Source organism: Miscanthus floridulus, chromosome 5 (assembly GCF_019320115.1).
Source record: "Miscanthus floridulus cultivar M001 chromosome 5, ASM1932011v1, whole genome shotgun sequence".
In the NCBI taxonomy this organism is placed as follows: Eukaryota; Viridiplantae; Streptophyta; class Magnoliopsida; order Poales; family Poaceae; genus Miscanthus; species Miscanthus floridulus.
The window spans coordinates 127909755-127930965 of NC_089584.1; the positions used below are offsets into that span (position 1 = coordinate 127909755).

Sequence of the window (21211 nt, forward strand, 5' to 3'; positions counted from 1 at the left end):
CGTATTCGGTCGCCCATCACTACCCGTACACACCTGGCACGCCTAACAGGCCACGTAACGCAGTGGAATCCAATGCGGCATATCCTTCCAGTCCAATCTTACACCAACACCCCTCGAGCACAGAGAAAACTCGTCGAAACCCCCTCGTCTTGTGATCTAGAAAGGACTGATCCGTGATACCATATAGAACACAGGCCCTCCATCTAAAGAAGTTTTAAATCGAAACAGCGCATCGCGGCTTCCCGCCCCTCCGCGCACCCTTTTCCCGCTTAATTCCCACTCCCCGCATCCGACGGCGCGGGATCCGCCACGTCATCGATTCCGGCCCGCCTTGCTCAGCACGGAGCCGTCCAGTTCCGTCCTTGGGAAGCCTGATCCTCCCGCCGCAGCCGGCCCCCTCCTTTATATGCTCCGCCGGCCGCGTCTCTTCCCTCCTAATCCCGCGTTTAAAAAAAAGGAAAGCAAATTTCTTCTTCCCTCGAAAAATCAATCTCGCAATGGAGAGCAGCGTAGGCGTAGAGAAGGCGGCGGCGGCGGCTGGAGCTGTGGGCGGCGGAGGAGGGTACGGCTGTGGCGGGTGGGAGACGCCGAAGCGGGAGGAGTGCCGCATCCCGGCGACGCTGCCCTGCCCCGCGGCGCCGAGGAAGGCCGTGCCGGATTTCGGGAAGCGGCGCAGCCCGCCCAAGAACGGCTACTTCCAGCCGCCGGACCTGGAGGCGCTCTTCGCGCTCGCGCCGCGCCGCCAGGCCTCCTCCTGCGCGTGACTTCGGCGGCGGGCCGGCGGTGGCAGAGAAGGGCTCTGCTCCAGATTGATTTTGGGAGTTGTAGATAGGTTTCCAGTCTCTGTTGTACTCACTCTAGTAGGGTTTAGTAGCGGGTGGGTTTAGGGAGGCAGTAGGAGGGTTTTAGGGAGTGGTAGGTAGGTAGGTGGTGGATGCTTGAGATGAGAACTCATATAAGCATACTGTTTGGTTCAGATGATGAAATCCTTATATGTTTCTTGTCACTTGTGCGTATTCATGTCACTAGCCCTTTGTTCGATTGAGATGTTGCAGTACATGTTCACAATACTACCTGTGGGCTGCGGTTGCTGCGGCGGTGATTGCGGGCGGGCGGCGTGAAGAATGCGGCGGCTGCGTTGTTTGCTTCACTTGTATGCGCAGCATCTACCTACGATAACTGCTGATGATGGTGATCTACCTAGGATACTGCTGATGATGGTGATCGGTGGCCAGGTTGCAGCTTGAAGCTTCGAAAAGCCTCTCCAGTTGTCCCGTATGCTTCATTGCTACTGCTGCAGTCTATTCTCCCGTTTAATCGGTGCTATTAGAAAAAAAAAAGTGTTTTTAATGGATGGTTAGAAGCAGTAATCCGTGCAGATGAAATGATGTTAACTGCTGTTCCTCCCAGCTGGTAGTACATGAACTGGAAGGCATTAAAACACAATCGAGAGGGAAGCTGTGCTCTTGAACTCGGCCGCAGTTATTGTGGCTGCGGGAGGCCTGCAGCGCGATGTGGGCTTTGCATTCCTCTGCCTCCTGTCCTAGGCGCATTGCAATGTATGTGGCCGGCCCGTGTGTGTGACTAGCGTCAGAGGCGGCTTCAGAGAGCTCGCTTCTGTGGTCCTGAAACCATCATCGCGAGGCCCGGGGTGACGCGGACGGCTTCCAGTTCCAGATGCTGTGAACGACGAGCCGACACAAGCTCGCTGCTCGCCGGGTTGGGGTTGCTGTTGCTTGTTGGTGACCGGTGCGGGCATGTGTTGTGCCTCGAGGGCACCGGGCGCTTGCCAGCCCCCGTGTCCCGTGCCGCCACACTCTGTTCTAGTGTGAGGACTGGAGCGAGGGACCAGCAGGGCAGCGTGAGGACGGCGTGCGGCACGCCACACTCAGTTCTAGTGTGGTGTGATGCGCTGAGGCTCCTGCTGCAAGTGAGACTTTTAGGTCCACTTCAATCAATTTTTACACTTGCAAGTCGAAAGACCATTGTTCTTTCTTTCCAGAGAATATATTTGCTGTGCCTGGGCTCGTAGGTTGGATGATATCCATACACATGTTTGCGATAGGTTGCCAAGTAACTTTCGCGGTTCTCCTTTCCTCAACGACCAACACTCGCGACGTGTAAAATGTCTGTCGGCTTCTTCTACGAGGGAGCATCGGTCCTGACGGCAACATGGCACCGGCCAATTAGCCATGCAATTTGGTTTTGATTAATGCTGATAATATAGTATTCTGCAACTCAAGCAAAGCGTTTTCCGTTGCAGCCACTGGTTCCACCTCCACGATGGCCGATGGCACTAGAGATTGAAAGGTGTGCAGCTGAAGCGGAACGTCGGTCCCCAACCACTGCACGACGCCAAACTGCGAGACCCGGGAGAGGACCTCAGTAGTTCAGTCAGGTCCTTCGTCCTCAAGCCAGACATCACACACAGTTTGTTGGCAGCAGCACATCTGAATTCCAATCTGGCGACACAAAACCACTAGAGCTTTTGTCCCGTCGCAACCAACACTGATTCGTGCTAATCTAGTCGTACTCGTCGCAACCCAAAAATGTCACAATGGGTAGCATACCATACGCCTTTCCAGTTCCTCGTTCCTGTTGAACAAGGATAGCAATCTGCCTAGTTCCATAAATAGGCATACACAATGGTTTAGGCCTCGCTTACAAGGGTGCAGAGGTGACGCGCGTTTGGTAGGAGTAGTTCAGGTAATGGACTCAATTGATTTGGCAAAAGAAATGCACAATCGGAGTCGGAGGCAAGTCGTTGCATTCTCTCTGGTTTTTTATTCGCCTAAATGGATCTTGCTTTTTTACTTGCTTTACATTCAAGGGACAACAAACGATGCCTGACAAGTTCCTGGTCCTGGATGGTTCTGTACTTCTGTCTCCTCGCAATGTCAGAATGTTTTCTGCACCAAGTCGACTGTGTTTTTTTTCCACCTTTTTCTAAAAAAACAGTCATCTTGAATTTAAATTCCATACCTTTTTGAACTTGACCGCAATATGAAGAGACAAGGCAGACCACCAACAACAAACGGAGAAGCAATAAGAGGCTGATGCTCACATTTCCATTTACATGTGATCAGCTAAATAACTTTGGCCCTGTTCATTTTGCTGAAAAGCCATGACTGAAAGTATTGTTCGCTGATTTGTTAAGAGAGAAAAACAATGTTCATTCACTGAAATAGTACGGCTTATCAGACAAGCGAACAGGGCTTTACAGACAACTTGGCTTTATGCTGTCACCGAGGAAGAAGTATTTTTATTTAAGAAATCAAGCTCCTTCAGTTAAAACATAATTTGTTTTTGAGTTAAAAAACATACTTTTATTTTACATCCAGGTACTGACTGCTGCTCAAATCACCGACAATGTACGTCGGCCTGTAATATAGCCTGCACAAAAGTACAGATCAAAATACTCAGCAAAAGGGCTTGTTGGTCTTGCTAAATGCTAATCATCAGGTGGCCAATACCTTGAATCCACAGACAACTTATTCTTATGCAAATTATATGTGGTTGGAATTGCATGTGATGCAGCTGCTAGTTGTTGATTTGATGGGCAAAATTTGACTTACCTCCCAACAAAACTCAAACACCTAATGGTTGTTCTCTTTAGGAAAATTTTGATTCCAAAGTACATTGTTAAAGACTCGACTACTCGAAGGACCCTATATGAAAAATATATTAGGGCGAGCACGGCCTGTTAACAAAGTAGCTAGATTGGATGGAAGCCTCAAATGCCAAACCGGCTGAGGCTCTGTCCCACAATTCCTGCTCTGTTGCCGGACCCAAGCACAGGAATGCTTATTTTTACAACTAACAACCAAGTGTATGTATATAGAATTATAGATCCGCCTAGTCACCTGCATTAGATTATATTTTGACTTGTACTGTTGTACACCGCAGTTTACCAGTGTCTAGTTGTCTGTAGAGACTTTTACAGAAAGCTTACGTAGTGCTCAAAAAAGATATAATACAATATTACTTAATACGGTAGATTTGATCCTATTATGCAAATATTTGCATATGCCGATGGCACACAAAATGAAATCCTTTTACCTCCCCTCTCTCTGCTAGAACATTAGACGTTCTACGAACATGTAGCTGACTATAAGCAACATGATGTTTTTTTTTCTTGAATACGCAAAAGATTTACGTATCATTGTATTAAGAAGAATAGTTTAAACAAACATACAATGCGCTTCTATCGAGCGCCGAAGGAGATCGACTTAACACAGCCGAAGCTGGACCATCCTAGAAGACCTCTTGTTTCAATATTACATAAAGGGAAACAACCAATATTGACACAACTTTGTGACTTAGGATGTGGCCTTGCATCTTCGCGCCTGCCTAAACGGGGTCTTTCCAACGGCCGGGAAGAGCTCGTCCAGCATCTAGGCTTCGGACGTAATCAAGTTGCCGTCGAAGAGCTTGTCAAAGGCCTCCAACTTCGAAACGGATGGCGCTGATGGACCCTTGGTGTAGCCCATACGCTGCATGATCAACACCTCACCTCGCTTGGAAGCAGACACTCGGGAGAGGCTCTGAGCCGCCATCCGCCTGCTCCGCCACGGCAGCACCGGCTTAGCAGGTGGGAGGCTCGCGAATCAGCAGAGAGTCCCTCTTACACGTGACATTGTTGATGAAGCTATTAAGGCGGCGTTTGGCGAAGCCGTCGTTGTCCACAGCCTAGTCCCAGTGGTGAACTGGGAGAGCCAGCATCCACCGTTAGGTCGACCGTGTGTGCCATTGGCAAGTCCGCTGCCCACAGAATGGGGCACGGGGGTGGTGCCCGCAACTCACAGGAGACCACCTCCGGATCCACATCCTCCAGCTAGAGGGCCGTCACCGCCGGGGCCTCATCCTGTAGCTGGGGGCGCCGAAGGTGACTGGAGGCGCTCAAGGGAAGGCCACGCGACGATCCGACTGCCGACGAGCGAGGCTGCGAACTCCTCAACCATCGAGTCCTTCGAGATGTCGTGAGCATGCGTGGCGCCCAGTTACAGAGTGAGTGTCAACGGGTCGGGCTCAATGATGCCCGTCTCGTAAGCAACCAAATTAAATGTCACCAATGCAGTACTACTTCAGCAATATTTTTCAGCGAATGAACAGTGTTTTTCTCTCACAACAAATCAGCATAAGCATCAGCATAAGCCAAATTTCAACGAAACGAGCCAGGCCTATCTGTGTACGACAACTAAACACTAAGACATTGCATATGTTTATATTGTTTAGGGTTGTGCTGCATAAGGTACAATGCCTAACTGCATAACTCAGCGGCCAGCGTGATACTTGAATTAGTTATTGTTTTTTAGAGTTATAATATCTTATAGCTTAACTTTTCATCAGGTTAGCACACCTCAAACATGGATGTTGTGCTCATTCAACTCATCAACTGTATTGCACGCTCGCTTAGCTCTCTATTGGTCCATGACCATCAGGGCTTCCCTAGGTGACGAAGCCCAACACAATCCACAATCTGATAATTTTTAGGTGGTTGTGTTAGGTAACCACAAAATCTAGAGTTTGTTTGGATCATCAGGATAACAAGTTTAGTCGATTAAAGTTGCATTGAGTCATGTGTTGTTCGGATACATATGCTATTGAGAGGAACTAACTAGTTCAGTTAGACTAAAAAATTATTCTGCCTTTTAGCCCATCCGTTTGGTTGGACTAGAACTAAATATATGATGATATGGCGGCAGGACAGTCACTTCACTGTAAATACATGAGAGAGAGCGAGAGATAGAGAGAGGGGGCCCGGCAGATTGCTTAGCCAATCAGATTGTGCTTCAGGTAGATCATTGGATAAAATCCATCCGCCAGCTCCACTTCAACAAACACATACAGTTCCAAGCAACGTACGGCACTGTTTGGCTACGTTGTTTTGTGTTCAGACGCTGGTCTTATTAAAGAAGCTCCAAATCACAACGAAGAAAAGGCAAAAAGGCATGCACGTATATAAGATTGACGCAGCGGGGCCATGGCTAGCTTCAAAGTTTCACAAAACACAAAGAAGTCGACAAAATAAAGGTGCACGCAGAAGGGTAAACAGTGGGAGCCGATCTTTGATAAGAAATGTGTCATATGGAGTTTATTGCAAGCTGACTGAAAAAGGTCAACTTAAAGCGAGTGCTCCATATGTTCCAGTTAGAATTGATATTTCACCTTCTTGGAATGATTTCTTGTCTGAAATAGTTAGGCTTCCTCCGTGCAACGTCATAAATACTCATTCCGTTCCAAATTATAAGTTGTTTTGACTGTTTTCATCCATTTGGCTAGGTATCTAAACATATATTATATCTAGATGCATAGCAAAATGAATGTAAAAAAAATCAAAGCAACTTATAATTTAGAACGGAGAGAGTAGTAATTTTATAGCTTCATTGGTGAAAAATGAACCGGGAGTAACATAACTCTTCACGAGTTCATTTATTATCTGTTACCAGTGATCACTCCTTCCTTTTTTCATATCATATTAGGTCTCAATTTGACCGTCAATTAATGTCGGTGCAGAAAATGACCAACACGTAAATACTTGTAGTTTTGCCGCACGTTGTGATTGGATGTGGCCTAGCACTCAATAACACAGGGTTTATACTGGTTTAGGCAACGTGCCCTACGTTCAGTTTGAGTCGGTTGGTGACTTTATTCCTGAGCCTAGGTGCTCGAAGTTTGCTATGGGGTTACAAACGGAAAGGAGAAAGATGGGGGTACAAGAGGTCCGGTCGGACTCTGGTCTGAAGGGCCGAGAGTGACGGGAGCTCCGCTATGTGCTAAGTGTTCGAATGTGTGCTCGAGGTTTGCACCTAGTGGTTCTGTTGTTGTGTGTGAGTGAACTTGGGGATCTGAGGGCTCTCCCTATTGGGAGAGAGCGCATCCCCTTTTATAGATGAAGGGGATGGCGTTATAAGCGAGTGAGAGAGAGAGAGAGTACGTATGCTACTAAGTCTTGTTGCTCACGCCGTCGGGTACAAGATAAAGGTAGGCGTCCATAACACTGTTGTTGTCAGACGCATGTGGGAGGTTTTACCGCATTTACCTAACGGCGCCCACAACACTGTTGGTGCCTAGAGGCATATGGGGGGAGCCTTACCACGTTTGTCTAGTATGGGAGTTGATGGCGTCCACAACATTGTAGGGCAAATGTCGACGTCCACAACACTGCTTGGGTTCTGTTATGCCTGGAAGGTTGTAGGGCACCCTTATGACATGTCCTGTAGGTTACTATCTTGCAGGTGTGCAGGGTACAGTCCTCGGCATTGCGGTTGACTTGAGTGCCCTGTCTTGCTTGGTCCGCCCGTTTCCTGGTCCTCACCGAGCAGGCATCCTCGGTCGGTTGGTCCTAGTCAGCTCCGACTGCGCCAGTCGGAGAAGAGCTGTAAGCAGAGGTTCGGTGCATCCCCGGTTGGAGACGCTGGTCAAAGTCGGAAGCGAGTGCCGTTCTTCTTTGGCCAGGCCTTCCGGTCGGAGAGGCGGGCCAGAGTTGGAAGCGAGGCCTTCCAGTCGGAGAGGTGGGCCAGAGTCAGAAGCGGGCGCCGTTCCTCCTTGGCCAGGCCTTCCGGTTGGAGGCTGGTTGTGGCAGAACCTCCTAAATTATAGGACCCACATGCACTTGTCATTGTCCAACGACCTTTGACAACTATACATATGTTCCTGGTAACTTAAGAAGTATGTCGGGTGTCCTCGGGGAACCCCGAATCATCCACGATTTCCGAGCAGGATCACATTACAGAGTCATTGCAGTATTACAACATTTATTCAAATATATACATCAGAGTAAAATAGCGGAAGTCTAACGATAACATAGTTTACAAACCTGTTGTTTCAATCCTTACAAACTAAGTTCGATAATTATTACAAACCATAGTAGTAGTGGAGTGGCATAATTAACATAAACATAACATAGAAAATAAACATCCTGTCCAAGGATCACACATTTACTTATCGTCATCGACCTGAGCAACGGTCATGCAGCAAGGTCCAAAACAGACCTGCTCATGAGGCTCACCTGCAACAAGGGTCAACGAACCCTGAGTACAAAAGTACTCAACAAGACTTAATCGAAATAAAAACTGAGAAGACTCAGGAATGCAGGCTCAGGGATTCAAGGTATGGCTTTAGCAATAATCAAAGTTCTTTTACGTAAAAGCTCTTTAACAAAATTCTTTACTTTAACATGTAAAACTTTATAAGTACCACATATGAATTTGCCATGATCCGTAATGAGATCATGAACTTCATATCAATCTTGTTCTCAAACCTTTCTCAAGTTCCAGTTATTAACTACGATGATGAACAGTGAGTTGAGTCTCCATAACCGAGGAGCAACGACGATTCGAACCGATTATAAACCCAGCTGGGGATTCCAGACCACACGACATATGCAGGTCCCTGACTTACATATATCAACCTACTCTTAGGTCTCCTAAAACAAGAACGGGTCCGTGCCACCCGAGAATACAGTACTCCACCAATCCGGCCCATTGCCACGTGGGTACATGCTATTCCCGCCATCTCTCCACTCCCAGTGCGCGATTAGCCATTCTCGTAATAGAATTGCCAAGTTAAGGCTTATCGGAGTATGTGGTTAGTACTACAAAGTCTCATCTCATGCAATTCAACAACGGACAGACCTTAATCGACACAGGCGGAAAGAAGCCGCTCACAAGACCTCCATGTCTTGTGGCTCTCACACACTGAGTCCGCCCAGTCTAGATTTATTACTTCCATGTTCACATCTCATGATAACATAAGTAACCAAAGATCCATTTAAAATTCTCAGGTGACAGGTAATCACCCGACTAAGCATGACTAAGCATATCTAGACATTTACGATTAAAACAGGTAATCAAGGTAGATATGGAAAAACAAGGTTGGTAATGCACCAATTAGGTTTCCACTTGACTCCTAATCACTTAATGTAGTATAGAAAAGCAAAAGCGATAAAATTTATAAAACACAAGGTAGGGTTAAATGCATCCGGGGCTTGCCTTCGTTGACGGAAAGGTTAGGTTCCTGCGACGTTCCACAAGTATTCGATCCGACCTCAATAGGCGGATTAATCTCCTCTGCAACTTGATTAACTACCACGTGTTCACCTTCGTTCACTACACATAGTAACAATGCCATGTTTAACATGATGCGGGATACGAAACATGATGCGTGATGATGGATGCAAAATTAACAATTCGAATACAACTTTCCTTCGCGGTACAGTTGCAAGTCAAGCTTAACTAAATCTTTTTTATAACACATACATCACTTGCCAAGGATCATTATCAACTAATGACCCAAGGTCATCACTCAATCCAAAATTTCAAACAAAACCTAAATCATTAAAGGTTACTATTTGCTTTTATGAATTAATTATTTAATTCAAAATTATGAAATAAATCAACTTATTCCAATTGAGCTCAAAATTTTATGCAAGCTTCCTCATGACAAATTAGTATATCAAAATAAATTTCATAATTTTTGGAGTTATACAGTGCTCTACAAAAGTTATGGAAATTACATTTATAAATTAATTGACTGAATTTTTGAACATTACAAATTTATTCAAATTTCAAGTTTCATATTTTTAAACCATAATACAACATGTACAGAAGCTACACACAAATTTTCAGAATTTTTGGAGCTGTAATTATTTTCCTATGAATTTCTAAAGTTTCTGCACTATTCAAAATTTAGAAAATACAAAATCTCTTTGTTCTCTTCCTTCTCTCACTGACAGCCTAGGCCCGTTCGTCAGTGACACAAACACAGGACACGGCGGCGCTGCCGGCTCTAGCCGATCAAACTCGCTGGCGGCGAGGCTTCGGCGAGGCGGACCGCACCAGCATGACCAACACCACCCTGCGAACATACCCCGACACCTAGAACAGCAGTAGGCGCACCGGAGGAAGCTCTACGCCGGCCATGGCGGCCACGGTGGCGCGGGCACAGCGGCGAGGCGCTCTCCGACGTACCTGGGCTACGACTGAGAAAATGATTGAGCTTATGAGCAACAGGACGTCACGAGGAGGCTAAACCATAAAAAGAATCGACGAGAGGCTCACCGGAGTGGCTTGACCACGGTGAGATGATCACGGCGGAGCTCCGGCCGGTCACGGGGAAGAATACGTTGCGCTGGGCGATTCCGGCCAACTTGAGTGATGCGAGCAAGCCGAAGAGAAGTGCTAGATCGAGGCGATCACGCTGGCGTAGGTAGGCACGATGGGAATGGTTCGATGGCGGCAACGGTGAGCGGCAGAGTTGAGCGGTGGCAGAACAGAGCAGAGAAGAAAAGAAGAGGACGACGGCGGCGGGTGCTCCTCTTTAAAGAAGGGGAAGGTGCGTCCAGCTTCGCCAGCTCCCGAACGAGGTCGCCACGGGGACAGTAACGTGTCACCGTGCGAGGAAGAGGTGAAGACGGTCGGCGGCAAGCAGCTCGGTGGCGAGCAGGAGGTGGCGCCCTGCTGTAAACTGATTTTTGAAATATTTACAGAATTGCCACTGAGTTCATTTTACAAATTACTCCCAAATTCTCTAAAGAAGTTGAAAATCTCCAAAAATAAAAGTTGCTCAACATTTCAAGTTCTACAACTTTGCTTAAATAAACATTTTCAAATTCTGCCTCCATTTTGAAATTTGAATTTGGGGTGAATTTGAGCATTTGAATCATTTCAAAATTACTCCAAATTTTATATGTAAACTTTAAAAACTTTGAATACCAAAGTTGATCCTTATAAAATAAGCTTCAACTTTGCTTTTTGTCACACCCCCAAATTCCAAATGGATTTTGAAATAGACAGAAGGGGCAAAAAGGGACTTTTATAATTTGAATTTGAATTCAAATTTAATTTGTTTACCTTTTTACTTAACTATGATTTTTGACCATTTACATGGCCCATTAGGGTTATTTGAGTCAATTGACACATGGTCTCACATGATCACATGAAATTTGACCCTTGTGGTCATGATCTTTATTTAGAGTTTTGGATCACATTACATCACATAAAATAACAACTTATGAAAGAAAGCTTATTTAGTGAATGCATTCAAAATTTTCTACTTTATGAATGCTTTGCAATGCATATGATGACATGTCAAGTTTTAGTTCTAGGTCAAAACACCAGAGGTGTTACAATCCTTCCCCCTAAAAGAAATCTCGCCCCGAGATTCAAAGTCATAGGGTAAGTAATGGAAAAGGAAATGTGTCAGTCCAAAAACATCCAACACTTGTCCATAAAACAACTAAGGTTTTTTTACAAGACACATGTTGTAACAACTGAGCGCAACTAACATTACTCTATATTGACGCAAGAAACTCTGGAAACCTTTCTAGCAAGTAATCTTCGGATTCCCAAGTAGCTTCTTCGGAATGTTGATTCCATTGTATCTTGTAGAACTTGATTGTCCTTCTTCGTGTAACACGGTCTTTCTGATCCAGAACTCGGATAGGATATTCGGAATAGGTCAAATCCGGTTCAAGTTCCACTCCTTCAACCTCAACATTCTGCTCAGGCACTCGAAGACACTTCTTTAATTGAGAAACATGGAACACATCATGCACAGCTGAGAGATGTTCGGGTAGCTTCAAGCGATAAGCCACTTTTCCATACCTCTCTAAAATTTGAAATGGTCCAATATATCAAGGTGCCAACTTGCCTTTAACACCAAAACAGGTAACCCCCTTCATCAGTGATACTTTCAGATATACAAAATCTCCCTTGTTAAACACCAATGGCCTACGTTGTTTATCTGTGTAACTCTTTTATCGGGACTGAGCTATCTTCAAATTACTTTGTATTTGTCTAACCTTGTTTTCTGTTTCTTTCACAAGGTCAACTCCAAAGAATCTTCTCTCCCCGGGCTCAGACCAACTCAATGATGTTCTGCATCTACGACCATAGAGTGCTTCAAATGGAGCCATTCTAATGCTCTCCTGATAACTATTATTGTATGAGAACTCAGCCAAAGGCAGACATTCGTCCCACTTCTTAGAATAGTTAAGGATACAACACCTTAACATATCTTCAAGTACTTGATTGACCCTTTCAGTCTGACCATCGATTTGTGGAAGATAAGCTGTACTATACAGTAGTTTGGTACCTAACAAAGTATGCAAATGTTTCCAAAAGCTGGAGACAAACTGTGTACCCCGATCTGACACTATGGTCTTTGGTACTCCATGTAGACTCTTGATTCTTGCTAGGTACATCTTGGCATACTAGATAGTAGGATATATACTCTTGACTGGAAGAAAATGTGCTGACTTGGTTAGTCGATCTACAATGACCCATATTGAATCAAAACCTTTTGATGTCTTGGGTAGACCAACAATAAAGTCCATACTAATATTCTCCCACTTCCAAGCTAGAATAGGTAATGGCTGTAACTCTCTAGTAGACCTCAAATGTATAGCTTTTACCTTTTGACAAGTGTCACACTTTGCTATATACCGGGCAATTTCTATCTTCATTTTGGTCCACCAAAACCTTTGTTTCAAGTCATGGTACATCTTATTACTTCCCGGATGAATTGATAACCTAGTAGCATGTGCTTCTTCAAGAATTGACTGTCGTAACTCTGGAACCTTGGGTACCACTAAGCGATTCTTGAACCATAACACACCTTCATCATCTATGCTGAAACATTCTCTTTCCTTGATATGGGCTATACCCTTGTTTTCTTTCTGAGCAGCAATAATCTGATCTCGAATAGTGGCTTCAACAGTTATGTTGGTTAAACTTCCTTGTTGAATTACCTCTATATTCAACTTTTCCATCTCTTGGCATAAAGTTAAACCCATTGTTCTTACTGTCAGACAATTGCAATGACTCTTTCGACTGAGGGATCTGCAACTATATTTGCTTTACCAGGATGGTAATGTACTTCCAAGTCATAATCCTTAATCAATTCTAACCATCTTGTTTGTCGCATGTTCAAATCCGATTGAGTAAAGATATACTTTAAACTCTTGTGATCTGTGTAAATATGGCACATATTACCAAGCAGGTAATGCCACCAAATCTTCATAGCATGGACAACTGCTGCTAACTCTAGATCATGAGTCGGATAGTGTTTTTCATGTTGCTTGAGTTGTCTGGAAGCATAGGCAATAACTCGGCCTTCTTGCATCAACACACATCCAATACCAATACCTAAAGTATCATAATAAACACCAAACGGCTTCTCGATATCAGGTTGGGCTAATATTGGTGCAGTGGTCAATAGTTTCTTCAAGGTCTAGAAAGCCTCTTCACAATCAGATGACCAGACAAACTTGACTTGGTTCTTCAACAATTCAGTTATGGACTTTGATACTTTAGAGAAATATAGAATAAACCGACGGTAATACCCCACCAATCCTAGAAAACTCCGAACTTGATGAACTGTGGTTGGCGGTTTCCAATCAAGCACATCCTTAACTTTGCTTGGATCAACAACAACTCCTTCAGCTGATAAGACATGTCCAAGAAACTATACTTCCTTGAGCCAGAAGTCACACTTACTGAACTTGGCATATAATTGATGTTCTCTTAAGCGGGTCAGGACAATTCGGAGATGTTCTGCGTGTTCCTTCTTGTTCTTGGAATAAACTAGGATATCATCAATAAACACCACCATAAACTTGTCTAGCTCAGGCATGAACACTAAATTCATCAGATACATGAAATGAGCTGGGGCATTTGTCAAACCAAAAGACATTACCAAGTATTCATATAATCCATATCTTATGGTAAATGCCGTTTTGGGAATATCTTCAGGCTTAATCTTGATTTGGTGATAGCCTGACCTTAAATCAATCTTGGAGAAAACTTTGGCTCTGGCCAGTTGATCAAAAAGCAAGTCTATCCGAGGTAAGGGATACTTATTCTTAATGGTCACTTCATTCAACGGACGATAGTCAACACATAACCTCAGGGTCTCATCTTTCTTCTTCACGAAAATTGCAGGGCATCCCCAAGGTGATGAACTAGGTTGAATAAATCCTTTCTCAATCAACTCTTACAACTGAGTCTTCAACTTAGCTAATTCCTTTGGAGGCATCCTATAAGCTCTCCGAGAGATCGGAGCTATTCCAGGCTTTAACTCTATGTTAAACTGAACATCCCTATCTGGTGGTAGACTGGGTAAATCCTCAGGAAAAACATCAGGGAATTCACAAACTACCGGGATATCCCTAATCTCCTTTACAAAAGTTGCACAAACTCTTTCCACTATTCTCCTTAAGGTAGGAAGTTGGATAAGAAGCTGAGAACTACTATCAGGCAAACTCACCCTTAATGTCCTATGCAAAGCATCTATAACAGCCTTATGCTGATACATCCAATTCATTCTCAAGATCACATCTATATCTTGATCCTTGAGAATAATCATGGTAGTGGGAAAAATATGCCCACCCAGGTTTATGGGTACCTGGTATACCATTTCCTTAGTACACAGACATCCCCCGGGCAACTGTATAAAGAAACTTTCCTTTGTTTCCCCAATTGGAATTGCATGCTTTACGACAAAGGTTCTATTGATGAATGAATGAGATGCACCAGAATCAAAAAGCATAATAGCAGGGTGATTGGCGACAGGAAACATACCCATCATCACTAGCTCCCCTTCTAGAATTTCTCTAGCTTGAATATAGAACACCCATCCTATCTTCCTTTCATCTTTGCCCTTCTGAGCATTCTGATTGTGGTTCTTGTTCTGTGTTTGACCCTATTGTTGATTGGAAGGGGCCTTCTGATAATTTTGATTAGCCTACCTGGGATACGGACATTCCCTGGAGAAATGACCGGTCCTTCCACAATTGTAACATGGATAATTGTGACCCTGGGACATTGGAGCATTGCCACCAGGAGCATTGGTCTGTTGTGCACTTGGGTAAGTTATAGCAGGACGGACGTTTGACTGTTGCCCGGCTTGGAATTGCGGCGGACGATAAGGAGGACAATAATGGTTGACTGGATGATAGATTATCTTTTGCCTCTTTTGATTTCCACCAAAAGATCCAGTCGGCACACTCTTCTTTTTCTTGATCTCCTTATGCTGCCTATACTTTTCCTTAGAAGCAATTGCAATATTCACCGCCTCATGATAAGTAACATTGGCACATGCAGTCATCATTGTCTGTAATTTGGTATTCAGTCCTCTCATGAACCATTTCTTTTTCTTGGCATCTGTATTGACATGTTTAGATGCATACTATGATAGGTGATTGAATCTACCCACATATTGCATAACCGTTTGATCCCCTTGCCTCAAAGTAAGGAACTCATCCAGCTTCATGGCCATCACCCCTTCTGGAATATAATGAGCTCTAAAGGCAGTACAGAACTCAGCCTAAGTTATTGGAATGCCAGCTGGCTGCATAGCCACTAGATTTGCCCACCAGGCACCTGGTGCACCTCTAAGTTGCTGGGCAGCAAACACAGGTTTCTGCATCTCCGTGCATGGAATAAGGTCAAATTTCTGCTCCATGGTCCTAAGCCAGTCATCAGCCTCCAATGGTTCATCTACCTTAGTGAACACTGGGGGTCTTGTATCTGTAAAATCAATATACGTAGCCTCTTGCCTGTTATGATTACGGCCACGGTTTCCTTGCACCATATTCTGATTATGCACCATATTCTGATTACTCTGAGCTATCTCTCAAAGCAGTCGAGCATTCTCTACGGTCACATGGACCTATGCTGCTATAGCATCAGCTAAAGTTGGTGGAACTGGTGGTGGCTCAGGAACACCATCATCTTCATGCGAAGAACCAGCAATATCCGAAGCACGACTATGAGGCATCTGTTCATAACAAACCAAACTTTACTCACAAGCTTTTATTGAAATAAACGAGCTTACTTCAATACATTACACTGGGTTCACTTATTTAAGCACAAGCCCATACCCACACAAGACTACTAAACTTAACCAGATCTCCTATTTTACAACACTACTCTTCTCCTCAACCACGTCAAACTTCATGATCGGTATCCATGTCGGAAACATTTCCGCCTTCATCATCACTTTCATCAACCATCACTAATTCTTCAGGATCTTCTTCTTCTTCCTCTTCAAGTTCATCATCATCAGCAATGACGACACCGGGGTCCATTGCATCAGCTTGTGGTTCATGATTTGGATCTAGGAGGTTGCTTAGCCTATGGACTTCTTCATGCAAAGGAGTATTATATTCTTCTAAATCTTCTACATAAAATTCTAGCTCATGCGTTCTAGCTCTAGCTACATCTTCCCTATGCCAAGCCTTATTTCTCCCTTCCACCATACGAACTAACATACGTTCGTAGTTCTTATGAGCGGTGGTGCTACACTTCAATTACTCCTTTAACTTGCCTAGCCGGATGGTATCCAAGGCTCTATCCCTAGTAGCCTATGCTAACTCTGTTGAAAGCCTCTGTATCTCTACCTAGGGATTAAGCCTAGAGCTGCTACTGCTAGCATCATCATTTCTAGGGGCAAGCTGGTGACGAGGAACTCCTTTAGGTCCAGCGGACTTACGGGGCGTTACCTTGGTGCGAGCGATACTGTAGGAAGCAAGATTAACCGAATTAAGACCATTAGATCAAAATCTAAAGAGCAGCCAGGATGGATTACATAACTCAACCCAAGCTCACTACCCAACCCAGACTCAGGGTGAAGGAAGTAACAAGTGAATTAATCATGATGCATGAATCGTTCTTACAAACAAAAACATCAAAGCTATAAGGTATATAACCACAGTTATTTATATATAGGGCATAATAAGATTACTACTCCACCACACAAAACCTTTTTAATCAATTAAGTAATGGTGAGATTGAAATAAGATATGTCAGAAGCAATTTGGACAAAATTAACAAATTATAGCTATTTGTCTCAAATCATTTTGAAGTTTTTGTAAAACAATACAACAAAGACTTTGTAACGATCTATCATTGTCCAATGACCTTTGACAACTATGCATATGTTTCTGGTAACTTAAGAAGTCTATCGGGTGTCCTCTGGGAACCCCGAATCATCTACGATTTCCGAGCAGGATCACATTACAAAGTCATTGCAGTATTACAACATTTATTCAAATATATACATCAGAGTAAAATAGCGGAAGTCTTACGATAACATAGTTTACAAACCAGTTGTTTCAAACCTTACAAACTAAGTTCGATAATTATTACAAACCATAGTAGTAGTGGAGTGGCATAATTAACATAAACATAACACAGAAAATAAACATCCTGCCTAAGGATCACACATTTACTTATCATCATCGACCTGAACAACGGTCATGCAGCAAGGTCCAAAACAGACCTGCTCATGAGGCTCACCTGCAACAAGGGTCAACGAACCCTGAGTACAAAAGTACTCAACAAGACTTAACCGAAATAAAAACTGAGAAGACTCAGGAATGCAGGCTTAGGGATTCAAGGTATGGCTTTAGCAATAATCAAAGTTCTTTTGTGTAAAAGCTCTTTAACAAAATTCTTTACTTTAACATGTAAAACTTTATAAGTACCACATATGAATTTGCCATGATCCGTAATGAGATCATGAACTTCATATCAATCTTGTTCTCAAACCTTTCTCAAGTTCCAGTTATTAACTACGATGATGAACAGTGAGTTGAGTCTCCATAACCGAGGAGGAACGATGATTCAAACCGATTATAAACCTAGCTGGGCATTCTAGACCACATGACATATGCAGGTCCCTGACTTACATATATCAACCTACTCTCAGGTCTCCTAAAACAAGAACGGGTCCACGCCACCCGAGAATACAGTACTCCACCAATTCGGCCCATTGCCATGTGGGTACATGCTATTCCCGCCATCTCTCCACTCCCAGTGCGCGATTAGCCATTCTCGTAATAGAATTGCCAAGTTAAGGCTTACCGGAGTATGTGGTTAGTACTACAAAGTCTCATCTCATGCAATTCAACAACGGACGGACCTTAATCGACATAGGCGGAAAGAAGCCGCTCACAAGACCTCCATGTCTTGTGGCTCTCACACACCGAGTCCGCCCAGTCTAGATTTATTACTTCCATGTTCACATCTCATGATAACATAAGTAACCAAAGATCCATTTAAAATTCTCAGGTGATAGGTAATCACCCGACTAAGCATGACTAAGCATATCTAGACATTTACGATTAAAACAGGTAATCAAGGTAGATATGGAAAAACAAGGCTGGTAATGCACCAATTAGGTTTCCACTTGACTCCTAATCACTTAATGCAGTATAGAAAAGCAAAAGTGATAAAATTTGTAAAACACAAGGTAGGGTTAAATGCATCCGGGGCTTGCCTTCGTTGACGGAAAGGTTAGGTTCCTGCGATGTTCCACAAGTATCCAATCTGACCTCAACAGGCGGATTAATCTCCTCCGCAACTTGATTAACTACCACGTGTTCACCTTCGTTCACTACACATAGTAACAATGCCATGTTTAACATGATTCGGGATATGAAACATGATGCGTGATGATGGATGCAAAATTAACAATTCGAATACAACTTTCCTTCGCGGTACAGTTGCAAGTCAAGCTTAACTAAATCTTTTTCATAACACATACATCACTTGCCAAGGATCATTATCAACTAATGACCCAAGGTCATCACTCAATCCAAAATTTCAAACAAAACCTAAATCGTTAAAGGTTATTATTTGCTTTTATGAATTAATTATTTAATTCAAAATTATGAAATAAATCAACTTATTCCAATTGAGCTCAAAATTTTATGCAAGCTTCCTCATGACAAATTAGTGTATCAAAATAAATTTCATAATTTTTGGAGTTATATAGTGCTCTACAAAAATTATGGAAATTACATTTATAAATTAATTGACTGAATTTTTGAACATTAAAAATTTATTCAAATTTCAAGTTTCATATTTTTAAACCATAATAGAAGATGTACAGAAGCTACACACAAATTGTTAGAATTTTTGGAGCTGTAATTATTTTCCTATGAATTTCCAAAGTTTCTGCACTACTCAAAATTTAGAAAATACAAAATCTCTTTGTTCTCTCCCTTCTCTCACTGACAGCCTGGGCCCGTTCGTCAGTGACACAAACATAGGACACGGTGGCGCTGTCGGCTCTGGCCGATCAAACTCGCCGGCGGTGAGGCTCTGGTGAGGCGGACCGCACCAGCATGACCAACACCACCCTGCGAACATACCCCGACACCTAGAACAGCAGCAAGCACACCGGAGGAAGCTCTACGCCGGCCATGGCGGCCACGGTGGCATGGGCACGGTGGCGAGGCGCTCTCCGACGTACCTGAGCTACGACTGAGAAAACGATCGAGCTTACGAGCAACAGGACGTCACAAGGAGGCTAAACCACAAAAAGAATCGACGAGAGGCTCACTGGAGTGGCTTGACCACGATGAGATGATCGCGGTGGAGCTCTGGCCGGTCACGGGGAAGAATACATTGCGCTAGCCGATTCCGGCCAACTTGAGTGATGTGAGCAAGCCGAAGAGAAGCGCTAGATCGAGGCGATCATGCTGGCGTAGGTAGGCACGACGGGAATGGTTCGACGATGGCTACGGTGAGCGGCGGAGCTAAGCGGTGGTGGAACAGAGCAGAGAAGAAAAGAAGAGGACGACGGCGGCGGGTGCTCCTCTTTAAAGAAGGGGAAGGTGCGTCCAGCTTCGCCAGCTCCCGAACGAGGTCGCCATGGGGACAGTAACGTATCACCGTGCGAGGAAGCGGTGAAGACGGTCGACAGCAAGTAGCTCGGTGGCGAGCAGGAGGTGGCGCCCTGCTGTAAACTGATTTTTGAAATATTTACAGAATTGCCACTGAGTTCATTTTACAAATTACTCCCAAATTCTCTAAAGAAGTTGAAAATCTCCAAAAATAAAAGTTGTTCAACATTTCAAGTTCTACAACTTGGCTTAAATAAACATTTTCAAATTCTGCCTCCATTTTGAAATTTGAATTTGGGGTGAATTTGAGCATTTGAATCATTTCAAAATTACTCCAAATTTTATATGTAAACTTTAAAAACTTTGAATACCAAAGTTGATCCTTATAAAATAAGCTTCAACTTTGCTTTTAGTCACACCCCCAAATTCCAAATGGATTTTGAAATAGACAGAAGGGGCAAAAAGGGACTTTTATAATTTGAATTTGAATTCAAATTTAATTTGTTTACCTTTTTACTTAACTATGATTTTTGACCATTTACATGGCCCATTAGGGTTATTTGAGTCAATTGACACATGGTCTCACATGATCACATGAAATTTGACCCTTGTGGTCATGATCTTTATTTAGAGTTTTGGATCACATTACATCACATAAAATAACAACTTATTAAAGAAAGCTTATTTAGTGAATGCATTCAAAATTTTCTACTTTATGAATGCTTTGTAATGCATATGATGACATGTCAAGTTTTAGTTCTAGGTCAAAACACCAGAGGTGTTACACTGGTTCACCCTTCTAGCCTGTCGTTAGGTTTTTGGGCCAGCCCAGTAGTTGCGCGTTTGTTTGTGACGTTGTCTGCTGGGCCAAGCCTTTGCGGGGAAGCCGGTCCATGAGGGACCCTGGGTTTATTGACCCGATAGGAGCCCCCGAGCCCCTGGGCGATTTGGGTAGAATCGTCTGGGGGATTTTTGTCTTGACGGTGGGTACGCGTGAGCGCACCCACAGGTGTAGCCCCTGAGCCCCTGGGGGATTCAGGTAGAATCATCTGGGGGGTTTTTGTGTTGCCAGCAAGGGAAGTTTTGTATCATCAGCGGGTGCACGCGAGCGCACCCATGGGTGTAGCCCACGAGCCCCTAGGCGATTTAGGTAGAATCGCCTGGGGAGGGGGGTTTGTCAGTGGGCGTGTTTTAGGGATGGAGTTTGTGGATCCTGGCGTCGAGCGCAGCCGAGATAGTTTTAGGGATCGGGCAAGATGGACTCGCGGATCCTGGTGTCGAGCATAGCTAGCGTCGGGCGCAGCCAAGGCAATTTTAGGGATCGGGCGAGACAGAGTCATGGATCCTGGCATCGGGCGCAACCAAGGCAGTTTAGGGATTGGGCGAGACAGACTCGTGGATCCCGATGTTGGGCGCAGCTGAGGCAGTTTAGGGATCAGGCGAGACAGACAAGCGGATCCTGGTGTCGGGCGCAGCCGGGATAGTTTAGGGATCGGGCGAGATGGACTCATGGATCCTGGCGTCGGGCACAACCGAGGCAGTTTTAGGGATCGGGCGAGATGGAGTCACGGATCCTAG

The 21211-nt window shown here is 44.2% G+C and overlaps 1 protein-coding gene across 1 annotated transcript; it reads left to right on the forward strand.

Annotated features, from left to right (window-relative positions):
- The first annotated feature begins 441 nt into the window (after positions 1-441).
- On the forward strand, positions 442-994 carry LOC136450726 (cyclin-dependent protein kinase inhibitor SMR4-like). The gene has a single exon (XM_066451313.1). The coding sequence runs from the start codon at positions 498-500 to the stop codon at positions 762-764; it is 267 nt and encodes an 88-aa protein (XP_066307410.1). The 5' UTR covers positions 442-497; the 3' UTR covers positions 765-994.
- Positions 995-21211: the final 20217 nt, after the last annotated feature.